Raw genomic sequence first — 20,755 nt, forward strand, 5'->3', positions numbered from 1 at the left:
CCGTGTGCTGCAACCAGGGACGACTTGCTTGAGGTACTTCCCAGGGTAATTTAGAAGTTGAAGCACGTGAGGGGCCTTTTCTGCTATATGGGGCCGTGCTCATAAAGCAGCGCCCAGTGGGACCCGTTCTGTAGTATTTACACTGTAATGTAAAGTCAGTTCCTCCAGTTTCAACTCCTATTAAGCGCGTGCTTTTATTTCCATAGTATTTATCCTCACCGTTTTATCACCACAGATGATGATTCAGCTCCTTCCCAGAGCAGTTTATTCCATTGACTAATTGCTCTATTAAGAATGTTTTCCTCTTATCTAACTTGACTTTCTTTTCCTATTAGATTATTGTTCCTTTATGATTGTTTTTATACTCATTTGTACAAGTGGAATTAAATATTCATGTTTCCTCAGCCTTTGGGGTGCATTTTACTGCTGCAGAAATGTGCCTGTCCTGTCCTTAATTTGTGGGGCACTGGAAGGCAAAATTTTTTTCCAAGTGTCGGGGAGCAGGTGGCATCCTGTGATGTGAGTACGTGGGGAGAAGTGGCTTGCGAACCCAAATTTAGCCAATTTTAGGGACTAGCTGATAGTTGTTCACTTTTTAATGGATTCCAGAGCATGGTTTTGCGGTTTTTGGGTGAGATTGTTGGCCTGGCATGGCTCAACCCTCTTCTTTTGCAGGTCACTGGGGCCGATGCGTGGGTGACTGTGGTTCAGGGGGCACTCGCAGCCGGGCCGTCTGGTGCACCCACACTGAGGGCTGGACGTCCCACCACGCGAACTGTGACCAGAAAGAGAAGCCTGAAAGCCACCGGAGGTGCTTTAAGGTCTGCGACTGGCACCTGGAGCTGTTCGAGTGGGAGGTTTCGGGATGGGGCACCTGCGTGCCCGGCGGTGAGGCTGGGGCCTGCGTCACGGCGCAGCACGGCCTGCAGCGCCGCAGTGCCCGCTGCCTCCAGAAGCTGAACAGGAGCACCGTCGCCAGCGAGATCTGTGAGCATCTCGCACCCCGGCCACCCCTTGAGCAGGCCTGCCTGGTGCCGTGCCCACGGGACTGCGTCGTCTCCGACTTCTCCGCCTGGTCCCAGTGCAGTGGGGGCTGTGCCAGGACCATGCGGCACCGGACACGCACCGTTGTTGCTCCCCCGCTGTACGGGGGTGCCCCGTGCCCCAACCTGACTGAGTCCAGGCTCTGCGAAATGGCTGCTTGTCCCCTCGGGGAAGAGGAGCACACCTACAGCCTCAAGGTGGGGCCCTGGGGCGAGTGCAGGCTGCCCCATCATGACGATGCAATGGCAACTGGGAGAGCCGTGCTGGATTTTGGCATGGACTCTGGAGAGCCAAGCATATCGTGGCTCGAAGGCCATAAAGCTCACCATCATGCCCGGGAGGTGCAGGTCGGGTATCAGAGCCGGCCGGTCAGGTGCGTGAGGAGCGACGGCAAAAACGTCGTGCTGAGGTAAGGGCCTCATCTTTGATGTCCTTTCTTCTGTATGTCGCTGCTTTTCACAGCCACACCGCGAGTGTATTTGCCTTTCCAAGTTTTAAATGCAAATTTTTATGTGTTTTCTTTGCAGTCTGCTGTTTGATTTAATTCCCTGCTTGTGAAGCTAGCATCCCCAGAATATTTTGCATGCTTCTGTGATTCGTGACTGTTTAACTCGTTTTATGTTTTTAATATTTCTCTTCTGTTTTTTGTTGTTTTGAGGAAACCTCAAGGAAATGGAGTTATATACATATCACTTCCCACTATAGCTGTGGGAGAGGGAGGTGCTGAACATAGAACATAGAAAGGTCTCATTCTCAGTCACCTACTGTATATATTTGGCCGAAGAGGCTAAAATAACATCAGCTTAAACTGCTTAGTTCTTACAAATCAACACTGAATAAATTGAGAAGTGTAAACCTGAAAAGGACTTGCAAATTTACTAGAAGGTATTTCTTGGACAGATAGATCAGTGAGCAAAGCCGTGATTGTCTCCTGCTTTTGAGGAGCCTTCATGTTTGTGAGACTGATACAAGATTCGTGACTAGCATTTCTTTCTTTGACGGTGGTTGTTGATTTCTATCCTCATGTGTTTTAGCTAACAATTTTCCTTAGTCTGTGCAGGTTGCTTTACTGTAATTCAAATGTGAAGGTTACAATAATGTACAGCAAATAATGGAAAGATTTATTCTCTCCATTTCTTGCATTTAAATTTAAGTTATCTGAGCTCTGCCATTTGACTTCAGATTGAATTTGGGCAGATGCCAGGAGCTATAGATTGCTGTGGAATTGATTGAGTTCTGAGAAAGTCAGAAGTAAGATTTTTGAAGAACTTCTTAGAAGTTCTTGGAAAATCCTGCTCCTGAATTTTGCAGAAATCGATCTTTCTCAGTAATCTATAGCTCCTGGTGCCTGCACAAATTCAAATTGGAGAGATAAGGGGTTATTTTGTGTCCAATTCACTGTCCCTGTTTATGTCAGAAATGTTTCTGCACACATACTGAGGTGCAAATATACATTCTAGCCTTTTTGCTACCTCCTCCTATTACTTCTGTAGCAAAGTACATATTTTTTATTGCTTGGAAAAAAGTCAAGATTTGTGAACTGTTGCAGCAGTTTTCTACCATCTTGACTTTATTACTAGTCTCTAATATATGCTGATTCTAAATATACAGATTTTATGCTCATGTAGCTGCTTGACTTTACTGGAGTTACTTGTGATTTATGGTACTGTGAAATCCGCAGCAGGTTTATGTACGTTAACATGTGTTAGCTGCTTTTCTGCCTTGTATCTCGTTCCTTATCAGTAGCTCTGGATAGGGAATACCAACTTGTTAAACTTTCACTGTCTCAGCCCTCACACGCTCAGTGGTACATTTGCTGTAGGAATGGGGAACGGAAGACACTGTTTTCGTACTTTGCTCTTTGTTTCACTGCTGTGTGAGTAACACATTGAACTTCTGGATGACAGCGCAGAAGGTCCCAGAAGGTTAAATTTCAGTGTCTCTACCTGTGATCAAGATGTCTTCTTCCCTTGTCCTTTCCCTTTTCCTTCCTTTCTTTTTAGCTGATCCAGTCCCCTATTTGGGAACATACAGCTCCATTAGCAGACTTTTTACAGTCCTGTCAAACCTTTTTTGTTGGGGCTGTGTCTCAGCTGAGGCTAACCCATCCTTTTCTCTTAGTGAGCCAATATACGAGAGGAAGATCCATAGATTCCATAGGGGATAAAAGGTCTTTTTAAAAACCAAACCACACAAACACAAGCAAACAAAACCCCTTGTTATTACTTGTAGCCCTGTAGCTTGAACTTGGAAACCTAAAACCCAAACCTAAAATCCATCATAAAATACAACTTTTGTTTAATTTCTAGTGTCACTGATAAAAAACCCCAACAACAACTCCCTAAAAACATCCCATGTTAATGCCTTCCTCGTTCCATTGTGCAGCATATTTGCTGCCATTCACCTGAAGAATGGATCAGATCTTGCAGATGTCACTTTATAAGAGTGATGATATTTTGGCTACTGATAAAGAAGAGTAAATGCATTTGCATAACCCTGAAGCAGGGCTTGGCAGACAGCCAAATGTCTACTGTAAAACTGGGAAGATGTGCTTTATTTGTGCTTTTTCATTTTCCTGGCTGAGATTTCCTACTTAGAATAACGCTGTTGAGTAAGTACCGATGAGAGATACAAATTAAATTTTCTAGGAAACTAAGGGAACAGAGAGAAATAGCCCTAGACGTGGCCTAGGGATCCTAGAGATGTTTCACTGAGGTCTCTGAGCCTGCACGATTATTGGGGTGTGTTGGGATTTTATCACCACCACTCTCCCTTCTGCCATTAACCCAAAGAAAAGCAGCAGGTGATATGAGCGGTCAGTTTAACACCATTACCTGTCAAAAGCCACGTGAAGATAGCAAACACATATTCTGCTCATTTCCAAATTTATAATGCAGCAGCAAAGATGGCCCTGTGGTGTCCACAAGTGGTGTCTGTTGCCTAATTTATTATCAAAGTTGTTAAATTTACCTGTTTCTAATCTCAGGATTGTTTGTCAGCCAATTATGCCAGCAAGCAGTAATCATTGTGCATGCTAATGGGGGGTTACACTGGTACATTGCTTGGTGTGAAAGAACAGGCTTTTGCAAAAAAAAAAAAAAAAAAAAAAAGTATTTTGGTGGGATGGGTGCAAGCTGTTTTTTAAGGACTAAATGACTTAATGTATCCACTTGTTAGAGATGTAAATTTACCGGTAGGAAATTAATTTTCACCTCTCCATTAACAAGTTTGTGATTCATGAGAATTGCAAAAGTTGTCCTTTCTCTTGTAAAATAAAGAGCAATAGCAGGAAACAAGTCTGACATTTGTTTTCCATTTTCCACCAATTCTCCAGTTGTGCTGTAGAAGCCAAAAAAAACCAACAGCCTTTGGTTTCACAGAAACCCTTGGGTGAGAGCTGAAGAATCCTTTGCTTTATAAGGAAAACATTGTTTTCATTTAAATCATTGGTCCTGTGAAGTTTTGAGTGCCTGTTTCAGCCTTGAAGGTGCACAAGAAGACGCTAGGAATTTCTAAAGTAAATATTGTAAAGTGGAGCTGCTTTGAAAGGAGCACAAGCGCTTGGAACATAGGACAGACTGTAACAGGCACGTAGAAGCAGGGAATGTCTTTGAAATGTTGTTTAGATTGGAGGATCTGCATTTGTTGAAATGAATGAAAAAGGGAGAAAGGGAGAGGAAAGGCAGAGATGGAGCTTTTCTTTTTGAAAAACACTAGAACTTGAGACAGTCGACCAACAGAATGTCTGTAGAACTTGAGAAAGGTTCAGAAGTAATTTTGGTGTGAAAACTTTGTATTCATAAAACATAAAAGGAGTAGGATCAAAATGAAATACTCTTAGAGATATTAGAGAATCTTTTAAAGACTTCATTCATTTTAAAAAGCCTATTTTTTAAATTACTGTTTCAGATAAACAAAAAAGTTTTAACTTTCTTTAAATCTTCCATCCAGTAACAAAACCAACCATTAACACTTCCATACATTTACGAAAATCTCTGAAAAAGTTGTAACAAATATACAGTTAGAAATTCTGCTGGTTTTGGTTTTCTCTTTTGTCGCAGTTGTAAAAACCTACCGAGTAGTGAGATGAAGAACCTAAGAACCTTTTTTTTTTCCTCCTATTTAATTTAGACACTAAATTTTAATGTAGTGAAATCAGTGCCTATAGCTAAATAGTGAAATCCTAATTTTGTCTTGATTTTTCTAACTTGACGAGTGCATTCATTTAGCATACTCAGTATTCCCAGTGAGCATACTGAGAAGTTAGCATCAGGAGCAAACAGCTTTAGTGCCTTTTTTTGGTTATTATTTGGATGAGGAGTCTTTTTCAGGTACGTATTTCTTAAACTCTTCATTCTGTGTGCAAGGTGATGATGATATAATAGAGTTGGATTTGGAATTCAGTTTACTTTGCCTTTGTAAGTGAAAATTCAGGTCAAATTCAGTCAATGGACCAGTAGATGGAGGATGTGGTAGAGCGGCACTCAGTTCTTTTGTTTACCTCTGTAATTTGAATTTACATTATCCATTTCCTAGTGGATTGCACTTAACCACTGTGCTGTCGTACATTTCTTGGAAAAATTATTTGCAATTTCTGCTGTTGACACTATTCTGTTCTCTAGATGAGAACAAAATTTCACAGTGCAGAGGTGGAAATGCTGTGCTGTAATACACTTACATGTAATGGCTGTGATTCTGTTCTGGGAGAGGAGGGGTGTGTGTGTGTGTGTGTGTGCATTCAGGTTTTTTCCCAGCAGATGTAGGAATCAAGCCTCAGTGCTCAGGCTTGAAAAACAAATCCCTGAGCTATTGGATAAGGAGGTCCTTGAAAAAAAAAGTGTAATTTCCTTTGCTTTTATTAAAAGCATACTAAACAAACGAACAGTGGCCACATTTTTTCTTTTCAATTAGAGTAACATTTTGGAAATACTGTCCAATAATAACTGGGCTTTTTCTTTGTTTTTAAAATTGTGCTGAAAGCCAACTGCTTCTGTAGCCCTAAGATCCAAATGCCTGCCTAGTTGGCACAAATATGTCAGCATTTATTTTTAATCGCAGCAGAGGATCTTGTGCATTAAGCTCTGGAGACACCAGAACTCAGACGTCTTAGGCACTACATACAGCCTGTGTTCTTTTGGATCACGAGTCTCCCTTTGGTCAGGAAAAAAGCATTTGGATGCTGTTAGGAATACAGCAAGGCTCTGTCCACTACAGTCATGATTAGACCCTAATGAGTCCTGTGCCAGGAACTCTATTCCCCCTCAGTACACAGAAGAGTAAGAAGGCTCTCTGCCATTCGAGTGATTTTAAGCTTCATGCATCTGTTGTCTGTTAACTAACTGATCCATCTTAAACCGCAGGCATCATAACGTATACTGCAAAACAATTCCTGGAGTTTTACAGTATCAGTCCAGCCCTGCGACACAGAAAGCATCAGTTGTGGAAGTACGTTATAATATTGCTGTCACCAGATCGACTCTTAAAAGGAAGATCTAACCTGAATACATTAACATGTGGAAAGTTAGTATAAAAAAATGGGCTTATGATGTACCTGCCATCCCCAGGACTTCCTTTCTTCCCTGCTGGTTTGCTAACTGAGGTTTCTTTGTAGGCTCAGATCAACAAATGTCGTGCACACCTGGGTTTTATCTGTATCAGATTGTTCTGAATACATCAGTTACATGAAAGAATGTGTCTGAATTTCATGCAAAAGGATGGGCTGTGTTTTTACATGTGTTTTTGTGTTGCTTGGTGTCACAGTTAATTTGACTTTGAGTCTCTGAACGAGTGAGTACAAGTTAATTAGATTCACTTTCTGTTTGGCTGTTGCATGCAATTCTCCTTCAAAAACATCTACCCAAGCAGAAGGATGAAAATTGCCCGCTCCACATCTTGTTCACCTGAAGGTCAACAAAGTTCTCTTTAGCCTTTTATAGGAGGAAAGGTGGAGGGATTTTCAGAGAAAGAATGAGCTTTTCAGGCTTCATATACTTGCAAGTCTTGCACATAACAAAGATTCATGCTGGGCAGAGATGTCTTTTGTAGCCCAAGTGTTGGCATGTGTTTGAATCCTTTGGAGCAGGTTTGGCATGTGTTTGAATCCATTGGAGCAGGTGTTGTAGATACTGTCTTGCTAATGGTTAGGACTAGCAATACTCATTTTGAAGAAGACCCTAAAGCAGATTTTTAAAGGCTTAATTTTCCTTGGTATTTCAGCATAGATCAGGTCAGATTTAAATTTCTCATTTGCAGTGGTGCAACCACCAAAATGGATTTGGGTTTTCTTGTTGGTATCTGAATACCAGATTCTGATTATTCTGTTGAATGTGAGATTGGTTGCCTCCATGCAATGTTCTTAGGTTAACTCTAGTTTTCTAGTATAGACACTTAGGACAATGATTTCCAATTGCTAGCATTTTATCTACTCAAAATCAGGAATCCTTTCTTGTTAGCACTGTGGTATTGGTGGCTCACCTGATAACTCTGTTACAAAAGTAATAAAAAGGAAAAAAGGTTGCACTTTGAGTGACTCTACCAGCCTAATGCTCCAACCAAGACTCAAAATCACTGGCCTAGCTCAAGTTCAGATATATTGATTATCATTTTCCAGTCCTTGGTTCAATAGAGTTGATGTTTTGTACCAGATGCAGCTATGCAATCAGTTGCATTCAACATGTGACAGAGGCATGAGAATTTTTTTTTTTGGATATAAACAAGAATAATTTGGGGGCATATCACAGGTTTCTGCTTCAAGGAGTTGTTAAAATAAACCTTAGCAAATTCATCCTCCCTGCACCTGTGAGACTATTATTCTAGGTGATGAAGCTGAGACAAAAAGTGTTGAGTTACACTTCAAACTTAAAAAAAGAAGTGTAAATTTAAGATACTAAATGCTGTATTATGCTAGTGATTCAGGGTGTAGTTAAACCTGGTCACGTATTGGTGGCAATATTCCTATTGACCTCTGTGGGAAATGGACCGATTCCCAAATTGGAGGAGAAGCGAGTGAATGCCCGTTATCTTCTCTGCTCCCCTGTGAGATTGCCATGCAATCCTGAAATGATTGCCCGGTGTATTTTCTGTAGAGAAAGTTAGCTTAGTCAGACTGTGTTATAAGTAATATTAAGTGAGGTAATAACTGGTTCCTTGGCACCAGCTCTAGATTTCACACCTTTTAAGTGCACATGGATTTGCTCCTTACAGCTGGTAAAAGCCTGACTGTGAGCAACTGGAGGCTGGAGAAGGCGAATTTAAAGAGTTCACACTGAGTTCATGGATGGTCTTAATTTCAGAGAGCCATTTGCATCATCGCTGTAACACTGGGCAGAAATCAGAAATTCTTAGCTCTTTTTTTCCTGGTGACACCTTTTTTTTCTGGGTACCATCTTCTTGTTTTTTCTTCTTTGATTCCTCTCTCCTTTTCCCCATCCGTTCCTTTGTGGTGTTCCAGTGACTTCTCTGCTTGTATGTAACTCTGTCCTTTTTTGTTACATCCTTCCCAGCTCTGTTACATCAGTTATCTGTGGTTTCTGGGAGACAACCACCATGGTATCTCACCCTTTTTGGGAGATTCCCGGTGGCCTTGTGGATGATCTCCAACTGCAGAGAGGTGAAGCAGGAGAAGCTGTGCTCTGCTTGGTTCCTTCCAGACTGAGCAGGGCAGGAGAGCGCTGTCTCACATGTCTACAGTTGTCAGCTCTTAAAATTCATTTTTCCATTGCATTGAGCCACATGCTGTGTTTTCTGTGTTACAAAATGAATGAGGATTGTGTCCTAATGAAGGCTGGGGTAATGCGAATGAGCCCAAAAAGTACATGTATGGTTGTGGCATGCCATGGTCTCCTGTGGTTTGTCAGGATGGAAACCCCTCTGGCCTTAGTTAACAGCACTTGCTTGATAACAACCTTGCAGAACAAAAACATTTCTTATTAATATGTGCCTAATTATTTTTTAAAAGAGCAGAGTTGCTCAGCAGGATGCGCTGCTACCTAGGGGGACAGATGCTGGACAGCTAGTTCCGTGCGTGGAGGGAGGAGAGCGAACACCAGTGGCAACACTTCTCCAGGCCTTGGCTTTTATTTTCAGCCCTGGATAAACTGAGAAATTATAACTGCACAGGTGCAAATGTAGTGCCTTTTACATCTGTTGTAACTTAAAATAAATTAAGTGTAGTATTTGCAAACCACTCAGCATGCAAGATAGCAGCCGGAACTCACTGGAAATGGAGGATGTGCATTGCAGCAACTCTTGCCCTCATTGCTTTGGTGTTGAGGCAGGTCTTCTGATGCAAGCCACCCCAAATGACCACAGATCTCTTCTTGTCTGAGTTAGGGTACAATATCTGGGCTTTGTGCTGGAGAAAGAAAAAATTAGTAAGATCTCAGCTGTTTTTACTTTATTCTTATCACAGCCTGTGCGTGCAAGATGCTGTCCCTTTGACCTTCAAATCCTGTGTCATCGCCAAAGACTGTGAAACGTCCGAGTGGTCGGCATGGAGTGCCTGCTCACAGACCTGCAGCTGGGGAGAGCTCGCCCCGGGCTTTCGGAGCCGCCGCCGTGGTGTGCAGAGCCTGGCAGTGGGCACTGGGAAGCTCTGCCCGGAGCTGGAAGAGAGGGAAGCGTGCAGCGCAGGAGGGAGAGAGCTGCTGCAGCCCTGCCCCAGGTACCTGCGTGCTTTTGTCAAAGTTTTCTGGAGAACCCCCTGTTCGGAGGTGCTTTTGTGCAAAGCAAAGCTTCCTTGCTCTAAGTCTATGCGTATGTGTGGAGAGGGTCACACATCATGGCTTGTATCTGTGTCTGAAAGATCATTGATTTGATCACTGTTAACTATGATTAGTGGTATTAGTTATCGCTAATAGCGTTCTCGTAATTGTTGCTGTTATCATCATTGCTATTACAATAATTACAGTTGCATATAGAAATAAATGTAAATTACGCTCACTACAGCTTATGTTTTCCTATTTTAAAAACTGAGAGCCAGATATTCCTGTTCTCTGAAAGAGCTTTCATGCTGATTGCTGGTTCAGAGAATTTCCTCAACTGCGCAGACTGGGCAGGTCTCCACGACTGTGCTTTTATTGGCTTTTCAATCATGACTTTTACACAAGGTTTAATGATTCCCCTTAATCTCCCCATAAAAAATTATGGTCCTCCTTGAGGAAAATGGGAACTGATCAGAGGTAACAGCTTGGTCTTTACACAGCTTCCCTCCGGATACTTCTTAAGCAGGGATATTTAGCAATCCCTGAGTACTAGCTTGGTTTATGGCAATCTTTGTTTTGGCAGAAGGTGGGGAACTCACCTTTCTGATCTGTAAATCTGTGCAATAATGCCTGGCCAGGCTACCGTTGTGGAGTCTTGTTTGCTTTGTAAAGAAAATAAAATATTGCTTAATTTTTTGTGTGTCACATGTTCTGAGATTGACTGTAAAATACTTCAAAATTGTTAAGGTTTTATATACATGTAGACAAATCTCCCCCTGTGAATGAATGTGTTTAATAGGAGGCCTATTCAGTGATCAAGTCGTGAATTTCTGGTGCTTTGCCAGCTACTGCCAAAACCTTTGATAAAGCCTTTGCAAGATACATTTCTTACGAAGGCGTAACCTGTAAAAGTGTCACTATATTGTTGAGTTCATTCAAAATCAAATGCTGATCATTTTTATGCACCCTGCTAGCACAGGAGAGGAAGTATATATATATATATAAAAAATTCTTTTGCTTGATTACATCCCACGAAAAGGCTCTCACAGAGTGATTTTTGCTCCTGCCCAGATGCACATCAATTTCGAAGACAATAGATTAACAGACAGACACATTGTCTCACTGATTTTGTATAGGAGCGTAGGTGCAAGTGACACCTGATTGGGGCATGCCAGCTGATAGTTAATCAGGGAGCGAGGAGGCACGTGTCTGTCCCTAGTTTCTCAGTTTGTCTGCTCTTTGATATTGCACTGTATGAAAGTGCAAATGATTGTAAAGGCTTGATGTAGAGCCAGGAGAGCCCAAAAGGTAAGAATCTGCATAACACTGATAACTTTCTCATGGTGCCACTCTTGCTATACAAGGAAACCTGTTCTTTCAGTATACTGTTGCTATGCCATGGTTTACCTTCCCCATCCTGCCATTGCTACATGAATTCCATCCTTAAGACATCTTCAGTGAAGTACCTGAGTGAAGTAGGATAAAATGTCTAATGACCTATCCTAGAACAATAACTTTAGTCTTTAGACTCAGTTTAATAGAGCCACTTAACCAAAAAATACAGCAAGAAAATCTCTGGTATTTAGTTAGTTGCTATTTCTCGAGATGTAGTATCTCAAAATGCAGTTGGTAGACTGACCTTCTTTCACGACACACACTACTTTCACTTTCTTTTGTGTGCTGAGGGGAATTTGAGATAGCTGTCTGGTTAGTTGACTTTGGCTGTTCAATACTGCAGAAATGAGCAGGAATGAAAAGCTTTAACGTTGCGGTACATGCTGCGGGTATACCAGGTGTAAGGCTCTGGGAAGTGTGTAATAATGAACAGAAGACAAACATTTTAAAGCATGCTATATAAGTGTCAGCAGCTGGTAAAGGATGTTGTCTGTCCACTTTACAGTTTATAGCCTCATGATTTTGTTTTGGTGTTTGGGAATTGGTGACCAAGATGGTGCAAGTACTTCAGAATGGAAAGCAGTAGCTGCCTGCCATAGAAGGATGTAATGTTAACCCTTATAAAATAATATAAAAAGCCTTTGATGCTCCAGATCTCCTTATTTGAACATAATTCTCTTTGCAGTGTAATATCTAGCGAGATGGTACTTTTTTTTGCCGTTAAATATATGCTGCATCACTTACTGCTTTGCTGAGGGTTATCAGACCGTTTTCTTTTTGTTTTACTCCACGTAAGATGATGAATTTAAGGAGATTCAGTATTAGGAATGAAAAGTGCTCTCCTTCATTTGTCAAGCCTCAATACAAACCTGTCTGTTTGTCTTGCTGGCTTGCATTTGCCTAATCAGGTTAGTCTTAAAATCTTTAAGGCGAGAGTCTTATTTACCTTCCCAGTCCCTGGGCAGTTGTTTTTCTGCTGTTGATTATTTGAAGACCAGTAGCCACTTCTTTAAGTTTTTCTCTGGGTAAGGATTTTCAAAATCATGCTCCAGGCAAGCCAAAGAAAATCGGTGAGGAGGTTGGCCAGAAAGAGCAAATCTCTGAGCAAAGAGAAAAGTGTTTCTCTAGAGGCCAGTTTCAGTGCAGGGACAAGGATCACCTCATGCCTGAACAAATGTGCATTTCATAGACTACATCCCCCACCTCATTCATCCACCTGCATGGAAAAGCAAGAAGCACTAAGTTTTTTTTTTCCTTTTTTTTTTTTTTTTTTTTTTTTTCTCCTTTTTTTATCACAGGAAGGTGGGTAAATTTATATTGCCATCCATGGCAAGGCAGCAAGTTAAGGTCCCATCACACGTACGGAACGATTGATGTAAATTTGCTTTTAATGGGAAGGCCTTTTAATTTTATGGCTGAAGTTTACAATAAATTCTTTAATCAATAGTTTAAATGCAAGAAAATAAAACATTTTAAGTGCATATAGGACTCCAGAGCTTTGTGTTTTGTTTTACTTTTGGTTATTTGTTTTGAAGGGATTAGATTAAGGGTTTAAAAAGCTTAAACACACAGAAGGTGATTCTACCTTCTTTATTGTGATATAAATTTGGGGTAGTTCAATTAAAGTGAATGGGCATATACTGATATAAAACTTGGGTAAGCACTAAAAGCATAAGTCCTATAGACTGAAGGGACCAAGAGGTTACTATAAATTGGGAAGATATTGAGCTCTTGTTTGTTGCATAGCTGTCACTGAGTCATCAGTTTTAAAACAATGTTTTATATCATTTTTATCCCAGATGTGTAGCTTTCATGTTCATAGGGAATAGATAGATTTTCCAGAATTATGATTATGTCTTTAAATCTTTCATTTTGGTTGTGGTTGCTATGTTACGAGACAGGGATTTAGAAAAAAAAGAAAAAACCCACCTCTTTGCTTTGTTGGAAATTCAAAGCTTTTCAGAAGGTAAATGATGGAAAATGGGAAAGTTTTAAGACCCAATTTTTACAAAAGGCTTGAGGTTACTGCTGAGATATGGGAGTGATGGCATTACTTTGTAGATGAGACCCATCATGTTCCCTAATTAAAGGTAAAGCGTTGGTGTGAAGTTGGAAAGACCTGAAAGGAAGTGTGCTGAACCACGCCGGTAGGCTGCTGGTATTGCATTGTGAGAGTGGTGGCAACACTGCTGTTTGGCCCTTCAAATTTCACTGGTTTTGGGCACACAGAGGTGACCTCAGCTTGGCTGGGCAGCTGAATTGCCTCCCCTCAGGTCGGGAACCAAGCCTGGTGAAGCCTTGGTTGGTCAGCCCCAGGCTGGACGTTTCTCCTGTGGCTGCTGTTGGGCATTGCAACGAGGGCATGCTTTGCTCTGACAGTGGCAGACACCCACGGGACCTGTTCTTTGGCTTCCTCAACTGACTCTGGTTAGCAGTGAAATTCAGAGCACTGAAATGAAAAGCTGCTCAGCTTTATCAGCCAAGTTTCATCCTAGATACCCCAAGCACCTAGTTCATTTTTTTCTATAGGTTAATTCTTGCCAGTTTTCTTAAGCAAACTGATATAGCTGCATGTAGATTCTGGAGGTTCCCATGTTGGTCATTATCTAACTAGCACTCTAACCATTGGCAACAGGGTCTGCCAATCTTTAGAAGCAGCTAAACCTTCTGTCTCTCAAACAGTATTGTCAAAATTTGATACAAGCCTATAGGGAAGGCAACCCCCCTTTTATTTTTAGTTTTGTTTTTAGTTGTACTAACAGATCTATAGATGTCACAGCTAGCACTGTAGTTTGCATCAAAAGGTCTACCTAGAAATTGGTAGGAGGTAAAATGAGATGTTAAATCTATTGACATTCATAATCATCAACACCCACAGGTTTTGGCACAGGGGTGACAAGAGTACTCTGAAGCTGACTACCCTGATGATTCAAATGGACAATGGCTCTTTCACTTCCTGCGTCATCGTGGTCTCGCTCCTCTAGGGACAGTGAGCGAGGTGGCTGACTAGCATTGACCCAACAGTAACTTAGTGGTGATATAGCACATCTGCTCTAACAATGCAATGCCCAGCATTGCATTGGTGGCTCGGGTCGTGGAGTTTGGAGAAATAATGCATGTGTGGTAAAGCATCTGTGGATATCGCTAATAATCTGCAAATACTAGCTGAAGGTTGTTAAATTACAAGAAAAAAAGGCCCAGGTATTTGCCAGCCAGAAATCTCTGTTCTTTGCTAATTGCAATTAAGTAATGTTATTGCTCATTGTCTTTAGAATAGCCCATAGATCGGCAAGTTGATACCAGGTGTCAGCCGCACTGCATAAAACCCAGCAGAGCCTCCTGCGAGGCTGCCCAGGATGACTGCTCCCTTCTGCAAGGACTCGGTGGGCTAACAGCATGTCAGATGTGCTTCTGGTGTCATTGACTTGTTAATGGCTGTGAGAACGTGTACCTTTCAAACACCTAACATTGGGGTCAGATTTTGTTGCTGGAAAACTCCAGCCAGCTCAGGGCATGGCCAGCTGGGGGAAAGCAAGATGGGCTGGTAAGGATTTAGGCTTTAAAGCTGCTCACAGAGGAGGAGGCGCTGGCAGTCGCACCTGATGGCTGTTCATTAAACACTGCTCTGTGGTGGAGCACGGTATCCAGTTACTCCATGAGGATGTCTAAAGGGATTTTTTTAGATTCAGGAGCTGATGAGGTTTAATTATCTCTGAGCTCAGATTTAGTTATTTTGCATAATTTTAATCATTGATGGCCTAATTTTCCTAGGTGTTAACTCCCACAGCTCATGCTGAATTGGAGAAGCAGGTGCTCACACCTTTAGAGAAGAGTCTTTAGGACCCAGAATTCACAGCTGACTCCCGAGGCCAGCTATTGATAATGAGTTTTTCTTTAGTCAGTTATTGTTTTAAGAAATACCACCCTAAAACAAGTATTTCTGTGGCTGAGGAAAGATGAGTGTGTTCTATATTTAGGCTTCTATCTTTGAAAATATGGGCCTGAGTAGCATGATGTCCTGAAGTGCTGTGGAGGAGGAATTTTGTTTACCCAGTGCTTGATGAAGAGCAGTTTTCCTTGTCTTTATTATAACAAGAAGGTTGTATTTAACACTGTGTCCCCAAAAAAAGTGATTAGGAATTCCACAGGAGGAACTACTATAAGAAAAAATTCATGGCTGTGCTTTATATGTTATGCGATTTCAATTATTTCATTCTTGTCGTATGAAAAGTGTGTTCTTTATTGTTTTCTCAGCTAGTAGTAAATCCTGTGTGTATCCAAATTTGCACATTATTGTGTATTATTTAAGAGGGCATGACAGCTCATCCGAAAAGTACCTGTAAATTAAAAGTAATTGGCAGTATTCACAAACATTTTCCATTAGTATTTTACAAAATTTGTAAGTGCTCTGTGGCTAGAAATCATTCTTATGCCTATATTTGCAGTGCAAGATGTTATGAGAACATTGATGTGTGCTCATGCAAACTAATGCAGTTATTTTTCATACAATTTTGAGATGCATGTGTCCCTGCCACAGCTATAGTCAGGGCACAGATATTTGTGATGGAGAATACCCAGAACACAAGGTGAAAGGCTCCTTCTGCAGGGACACCCCGTTGTGCTCGAACTTAAGAGTGATCAGTCAGCCTGCAAACATACATAATTTTAACAACTGTATGTCTGTCCTAGGGGGAGAGAGTATTTGTCTTGAGGGTAAGAGAAGGAAATTATTTTATGTATTTTAAAACAGGTAAGTTTGTACAGAAAAAGTAAACTATGGAATATAGAGGAGAAAAGGAATGAAGCAGCAGAAGCATAGAGATTGGTTACAAAACCAATATTTGCTACGATTTGCATTCAGGAAGCTGAAGAAAGACTTTGGGCTCTTACTCTGTGACCTGTTAATTAAAATGAATTATGTTTGTAAAAACTGCCTTATTAGAAAAATGCTCCATATTTTCAGACATGATGGGAAATAATTTTTTAGATTTCTGTTGCTACACAATGCTACTTTCCCTATGGTTTTAATATGTTCTTCTTGGAAATTAAGAATATTTTCCTTTCTTTTAAACTTTATGCTCTTTATGTATGAATTATATATAGAATGAAAATAGGACTTGCTGCATGTCGCAACTTCTGGAAAGAAAAACAAGAAAACTGAGTTACCTTAGGCAATCCCTTGAAGAAATTGATAGTACCCTAGACCTTTGCAAAGCTGTCACCTATAGAATAGATGCCTGGTACTTGAAACTCCATTGACAGACATGTAAGGTTTTAGCTGTAAGTGCATTTCAGAATGACATGTTCAGCTCTTGACAGAGAGAGGCAGTTTAGTGGTTTCAGCCACATGTTTGAAAACTTGTTTTCACAATTAATCGAACCTCTTAATCTTTGTTCCTTTTTTGCATTCTGTTCAAAGGTGTTTCAGGATGATTTAGTGTTTGAGAACACTTCAGAGATTAGTGCTATGTGAAAAGTTTACGTGAGTACTATAGGCTAATAAGAAATATTTAACCTTTGTAAATTTAACATTCAAAATGTTTCAAAACATCCTCATGCTCCTATAAATATTAAACCAATTGTATTTTGTCATGTAATAAACTACCACCCACTCTTGTTTCACTTGGTCTCTCTTATTTCCAAAGGTTTTCCTGGAGAACTTCTGAATGGAAAACTTGCCAGGTGTCTCTCCTCCTTGACCAGCAGGACCCTCGCCACCATAAGCATACAGGCCTCTGTGGAGGTGGCATACAAACCCGCGAGGTCTACTGCGTCCAAATCACTGTAGAAGTTGAGATGCACCGACTGAAGGAAGGTATGTGCATAAAGCCATTCTGAAATGTCTGGCACACGTCAACCTCAGGAAGAGAAGCACGTAAATAAATCCTTCCCATGTAATCCACAGAAGACTCGAGTAGCTGATGTCCCCCTTGTATTGATACTTATCAAGGGAGGTGTTACTTGGGCTTGGTCCTCAGGATCCTGGGGAACTGTCTGGGGCCAAAGCCTTCCAGCGGTGAACTGCTGCCAGTTCTGTACGAGTACTTTTACAGGGGAAGTCTGAAGAATGGAGGAGCTAAATTCTTCTTCTTTGGACTTCAGGATTTTTCCATTTTTGTCAGGTAGTCTGGCCTCCTGGTATGAATGCATTTATTCAGTCTGACCTGAATACATTTATCTGTGGTTTCGGTCCTGGGTCAGAGTACAAAAAAAAGAGATGTCACACTCCATTCTGGATATGGCTTTAGCCTCTGCTTCAAACTGATACACGATCTTTCTTGTGTTTTGAAGGGGAAATCAAAAATAATATTGTCACAACTTCTGAGCAGACAGACAGTTTTTGGATTCTGGAAGTGAGTTATTTTCCTTTTAGAAGAATAATGAGTAGATACAGATGCATGATGAATAATTCATCTTAGGCTGTTTTATTTACTGTATATAGTGCTCTTTCAGAATATGCTTTTGAGCAGAGATGGTAAGATAATAAGAACACAACATCATATCTTAGATTTATTTACTTATAAAGTCAGAGCAAATGTTTCCTGTGTGCCCAGTTGTGTCCTAGCATCCTGCACAGTCTGAGGTTGTAGAAAGCCAGACCTCTTTTAATGTCTATTCAGTCCATGCATAGTTGCTGGTTCACCTCTTCCAAACATCTGGTACCACCTTGTTCTGCCAGCACAGAACCCCCTCAGTTGTTCTGCACAAGTATGTGATGTATACAATTTTCAAAGTAAGAAAAGTGCTGTTGATGACAGTTATGTAACATTCTTGACTGTCTTCATCCTTCTCACTGCTTCTGTAGTCTGCATGGCCACTGTATGGCAAGTTGACAAGCAGTAAGCCTTAACTGACCTCATTTGTGCTTCTTTATTCTTTGTTAGTATTGTGAATTATTCTAGAAAACTGGGGGAGGTCATCTGAGACCCTCACACCAAAATAATTCATGACAGAATTTGTACTGTATATCCAGTATAGGATCACATGCATTTTTTTCCTTTGTTAAAGGTTCAGTCTAACTTAAAATTTGCAAGCCCTCCCCTCAATAGCAGGGAAACACTGGGATACTTCTTCCTTGTTTGTATAATTCTAACCCTTTATTTTTAAGAAACAAACATATATTTTTTTTCGTGCAAGCAACTAACAAAACAAATATGCACAGCATTTGTGCAAGATATAAAATTTTCCTGCTTTACCAAGGCAGTTGTGATTTGCAGTAGTCTTTAGAAAGTGAGAATGCATTTACTGCCAGCACAGTTGCATACAAAAGAAAAGAGGGAAAACTTTCCTTATTATCCCTCGCCATCTAGTAATATTCAATGTCTCATTTACTAGCTGATCAACTTTTGTTCTTCGACTAAATAAGGAGTGACATCTTGCACCTTTTCTGGCAATCTGAACTGACAGAAAATTTTTATTCATCACTAGTGCATCTCATATTTTATTGTACCATTTTTCAGTGATGGGGAGAAGATGAGGAAGTTGATTCTCCTATGTATAAGCAAATACGGAATCTAATTGCTACCATAAAAGTACAGTTACTTTTCTTTCTTCACCTCTTGAATGCCCTTAAAAGGATCATTCAGAAATCAAACAAGCGAGTCTAATAGAATATTACCATCCGTCACAGTTGTTTTTCTTCTGGTTACTTCCAATGAGAATTTGGACCTAGGCACAATGACATATGTGAAAAAAAAAGATTTTGTCCTGTGGTCTCTCCAGCAGCATTCTTGGATAAAATATGTTGAATCATAGTTGGAGACAGGTACCATCTGTGATGTACTTACACATATTGCTCAAAGCTCTCTTATCCCCCAAGGATCTCTCTCTTATTTTTCATTTCTTTAGTCTTCCCATCTATTTCTTCTTTTATTAAAATGTGTATATTTAGAAATGATCCCCTGTTTTCTGGAGCTCCTATGTATCAGTTACTCAGAGGACTAAGTCTACTGATATCTTTCTATATTTTGATTATAAAATTCCAACGTGAAGATACTGGAAATGGAAAACTTTCACTCAGGTATTACTTTCAGAAATGCATTGATAAGATCTCATATCTTGCTACTGAAAGACAAGTCCTAACGAAGAAATCCCTACCTTGACCCAAGTGAATGTCTAATATATTTGTTAGACCTTATGGAGGGATTCTATACTTCTAATGTTGGGCAATGAATGAGGAGGAAACAGCAGCTTTTCGTCTTTATCAGAGTTCATGGTGGTCTGAATGACCAGGCAGATGAAAAAAATATATATTTCTCTTTACCATTGACAGGAAAATAACATTTTTGGTAGCATTCTTTTTGCATATCAATGAGTAAATTGAACAATGTTTTCACATATCAGCTTTAGCTGAGTTTTTGACATTCTAGTATTTGGAGGCAGAAAGTTTTCTGATCTTTAAAGTTGTTTATAATATTGTTGCTTTCTGAGACTCTTACATCTAGATGAAGCTGACAGGTAAAGCGTGGTAAATGTATTAAATGCTGTGTCACTCAGTTGTCTGTATTTATGTTTATGTAAGTAAGCCAATGTATAAAAACCTTATTACAAGACTATGCTGTTCTTAATGCTAGCTATTCTGTTCATCCAAGGAATCAGCATCTTTACTGAGTTGTGAGGCTTTTGTTAATTTAGACTGAACCTTAACATAATTAGCTTTAAACAGTTCATTATGTTTTTTTCTTTAAGTTCTCATTGAATTTTAATACGTTTAAACTTTAATGATTAATTTTCATGGAAAGGTGGTCATCTAATACTTCAGGTTTACCATTATTCCTTACTGTCCCTTGTGACTGGGATTGCTGTTCTCTCCATATTTTCTGTAACTTGCTAACCAGGGATCTGCCTGCCATGTCATTCTTCATTCTTTCATAAAATTTGTGCTTTATATATCTTGACATTTTTTCTTTCTTACTTGTTTGAATGAGATCCAATTTACCTCTCACTTTCAGAATTCTCTTACAATGCTTTTGGAGCCTGTCTGCTTAAGTTTTAATTACAGGACTGAAAAGACCTTTGTGAGATGCTATTCTTCCTTGAGTCTTCTTTGTTGTTTACCCAGCGTAGCACTCTTGGCTAATAAAGTTTCTCTCTTATTACCACGTCACCAAAACATCTCTGCATTTTCCTATCCTCTTAATCTTTGTTATTTTCCGTCTGAAAATCCACATTTAATTCTCATACCTGTGTAAGATTCTAGAATTGTTTTTTTTTTTTTTTTTTTTTTTTTTAACTATTTGTTTGATTAATGATCATCTCTATTGTATTTGTCTCAAGAAGATATGTTTTTATTTGATCTAGGATTTCCATAGTGGGTATGTCAGTGAATGATAAAAGTAACTGATCCATTTCCCTTAATATTAGAAACATGAAAAATACTGTTCTGGAGTAATACAGATTAATAAATCTAATTGCTAGGTTTAGAGTCCTTCATAACCCCAATATTATTCAAATCCTTTTTCTTTTAAAAGTTAATAGCTCTTCAAATATTCCTCCCTGTGTAATTCTCATCCATCGTAACATGTAATTTATAGTTTTATTGAAAATCCCCAACAACATAGCTTACATTTCCCTGATCTAACCATGTTAAAATTCCTAATAATCTGCAAGAAGAA

General features: G+C 40.0%; 1 protein-coding gene across 6 annotated transcripts in view; it reads left to right on the plus strand.

Annotated features, from left to right (window-relative positions):
- The window catches only part of THSD7B (thrombospondin type 1 domain containing 7B), a 321,145-nt gene that overhangs the window by 109,935 nt on the left and 190,455 nt on the right, over nt 1–20,755 (plus strand). For all 6 annotated transcript variants that reach the window (XM_068687381.1, XM_068687382.1, XM_068687384.1 and 3 more), the window contains exons 4-6: nt 676–1,453; nt 9,455–9,706; nt 16,787–16,956. In XM_068687381.1, the coding sequence (XP_068543482.1) occupies nt 676–1,453; nt 9,455–9,706; nt 16,787–16,956 (1,200 nt within the window). The remainder of the gene's footprint in view (nt 1–675; nt 1,454–9,454; nt 9,707–16,786; nt 16,957–20,755) is intronic.

This window comes from Anas acuta, chromosome 6, assembly GCF_963932015.1.
Source record: "Anas acuta chromosome 6, bAnaAcu1.1, whole genome shotgun sequence".
In the NCBI taxonomy this organism is placed as follows: domain Eukaryota; kingdom Metazoa; phylum Chordata; class Aves; order Anseriformes; family Anatidae; genus Anas; species Anas acuta.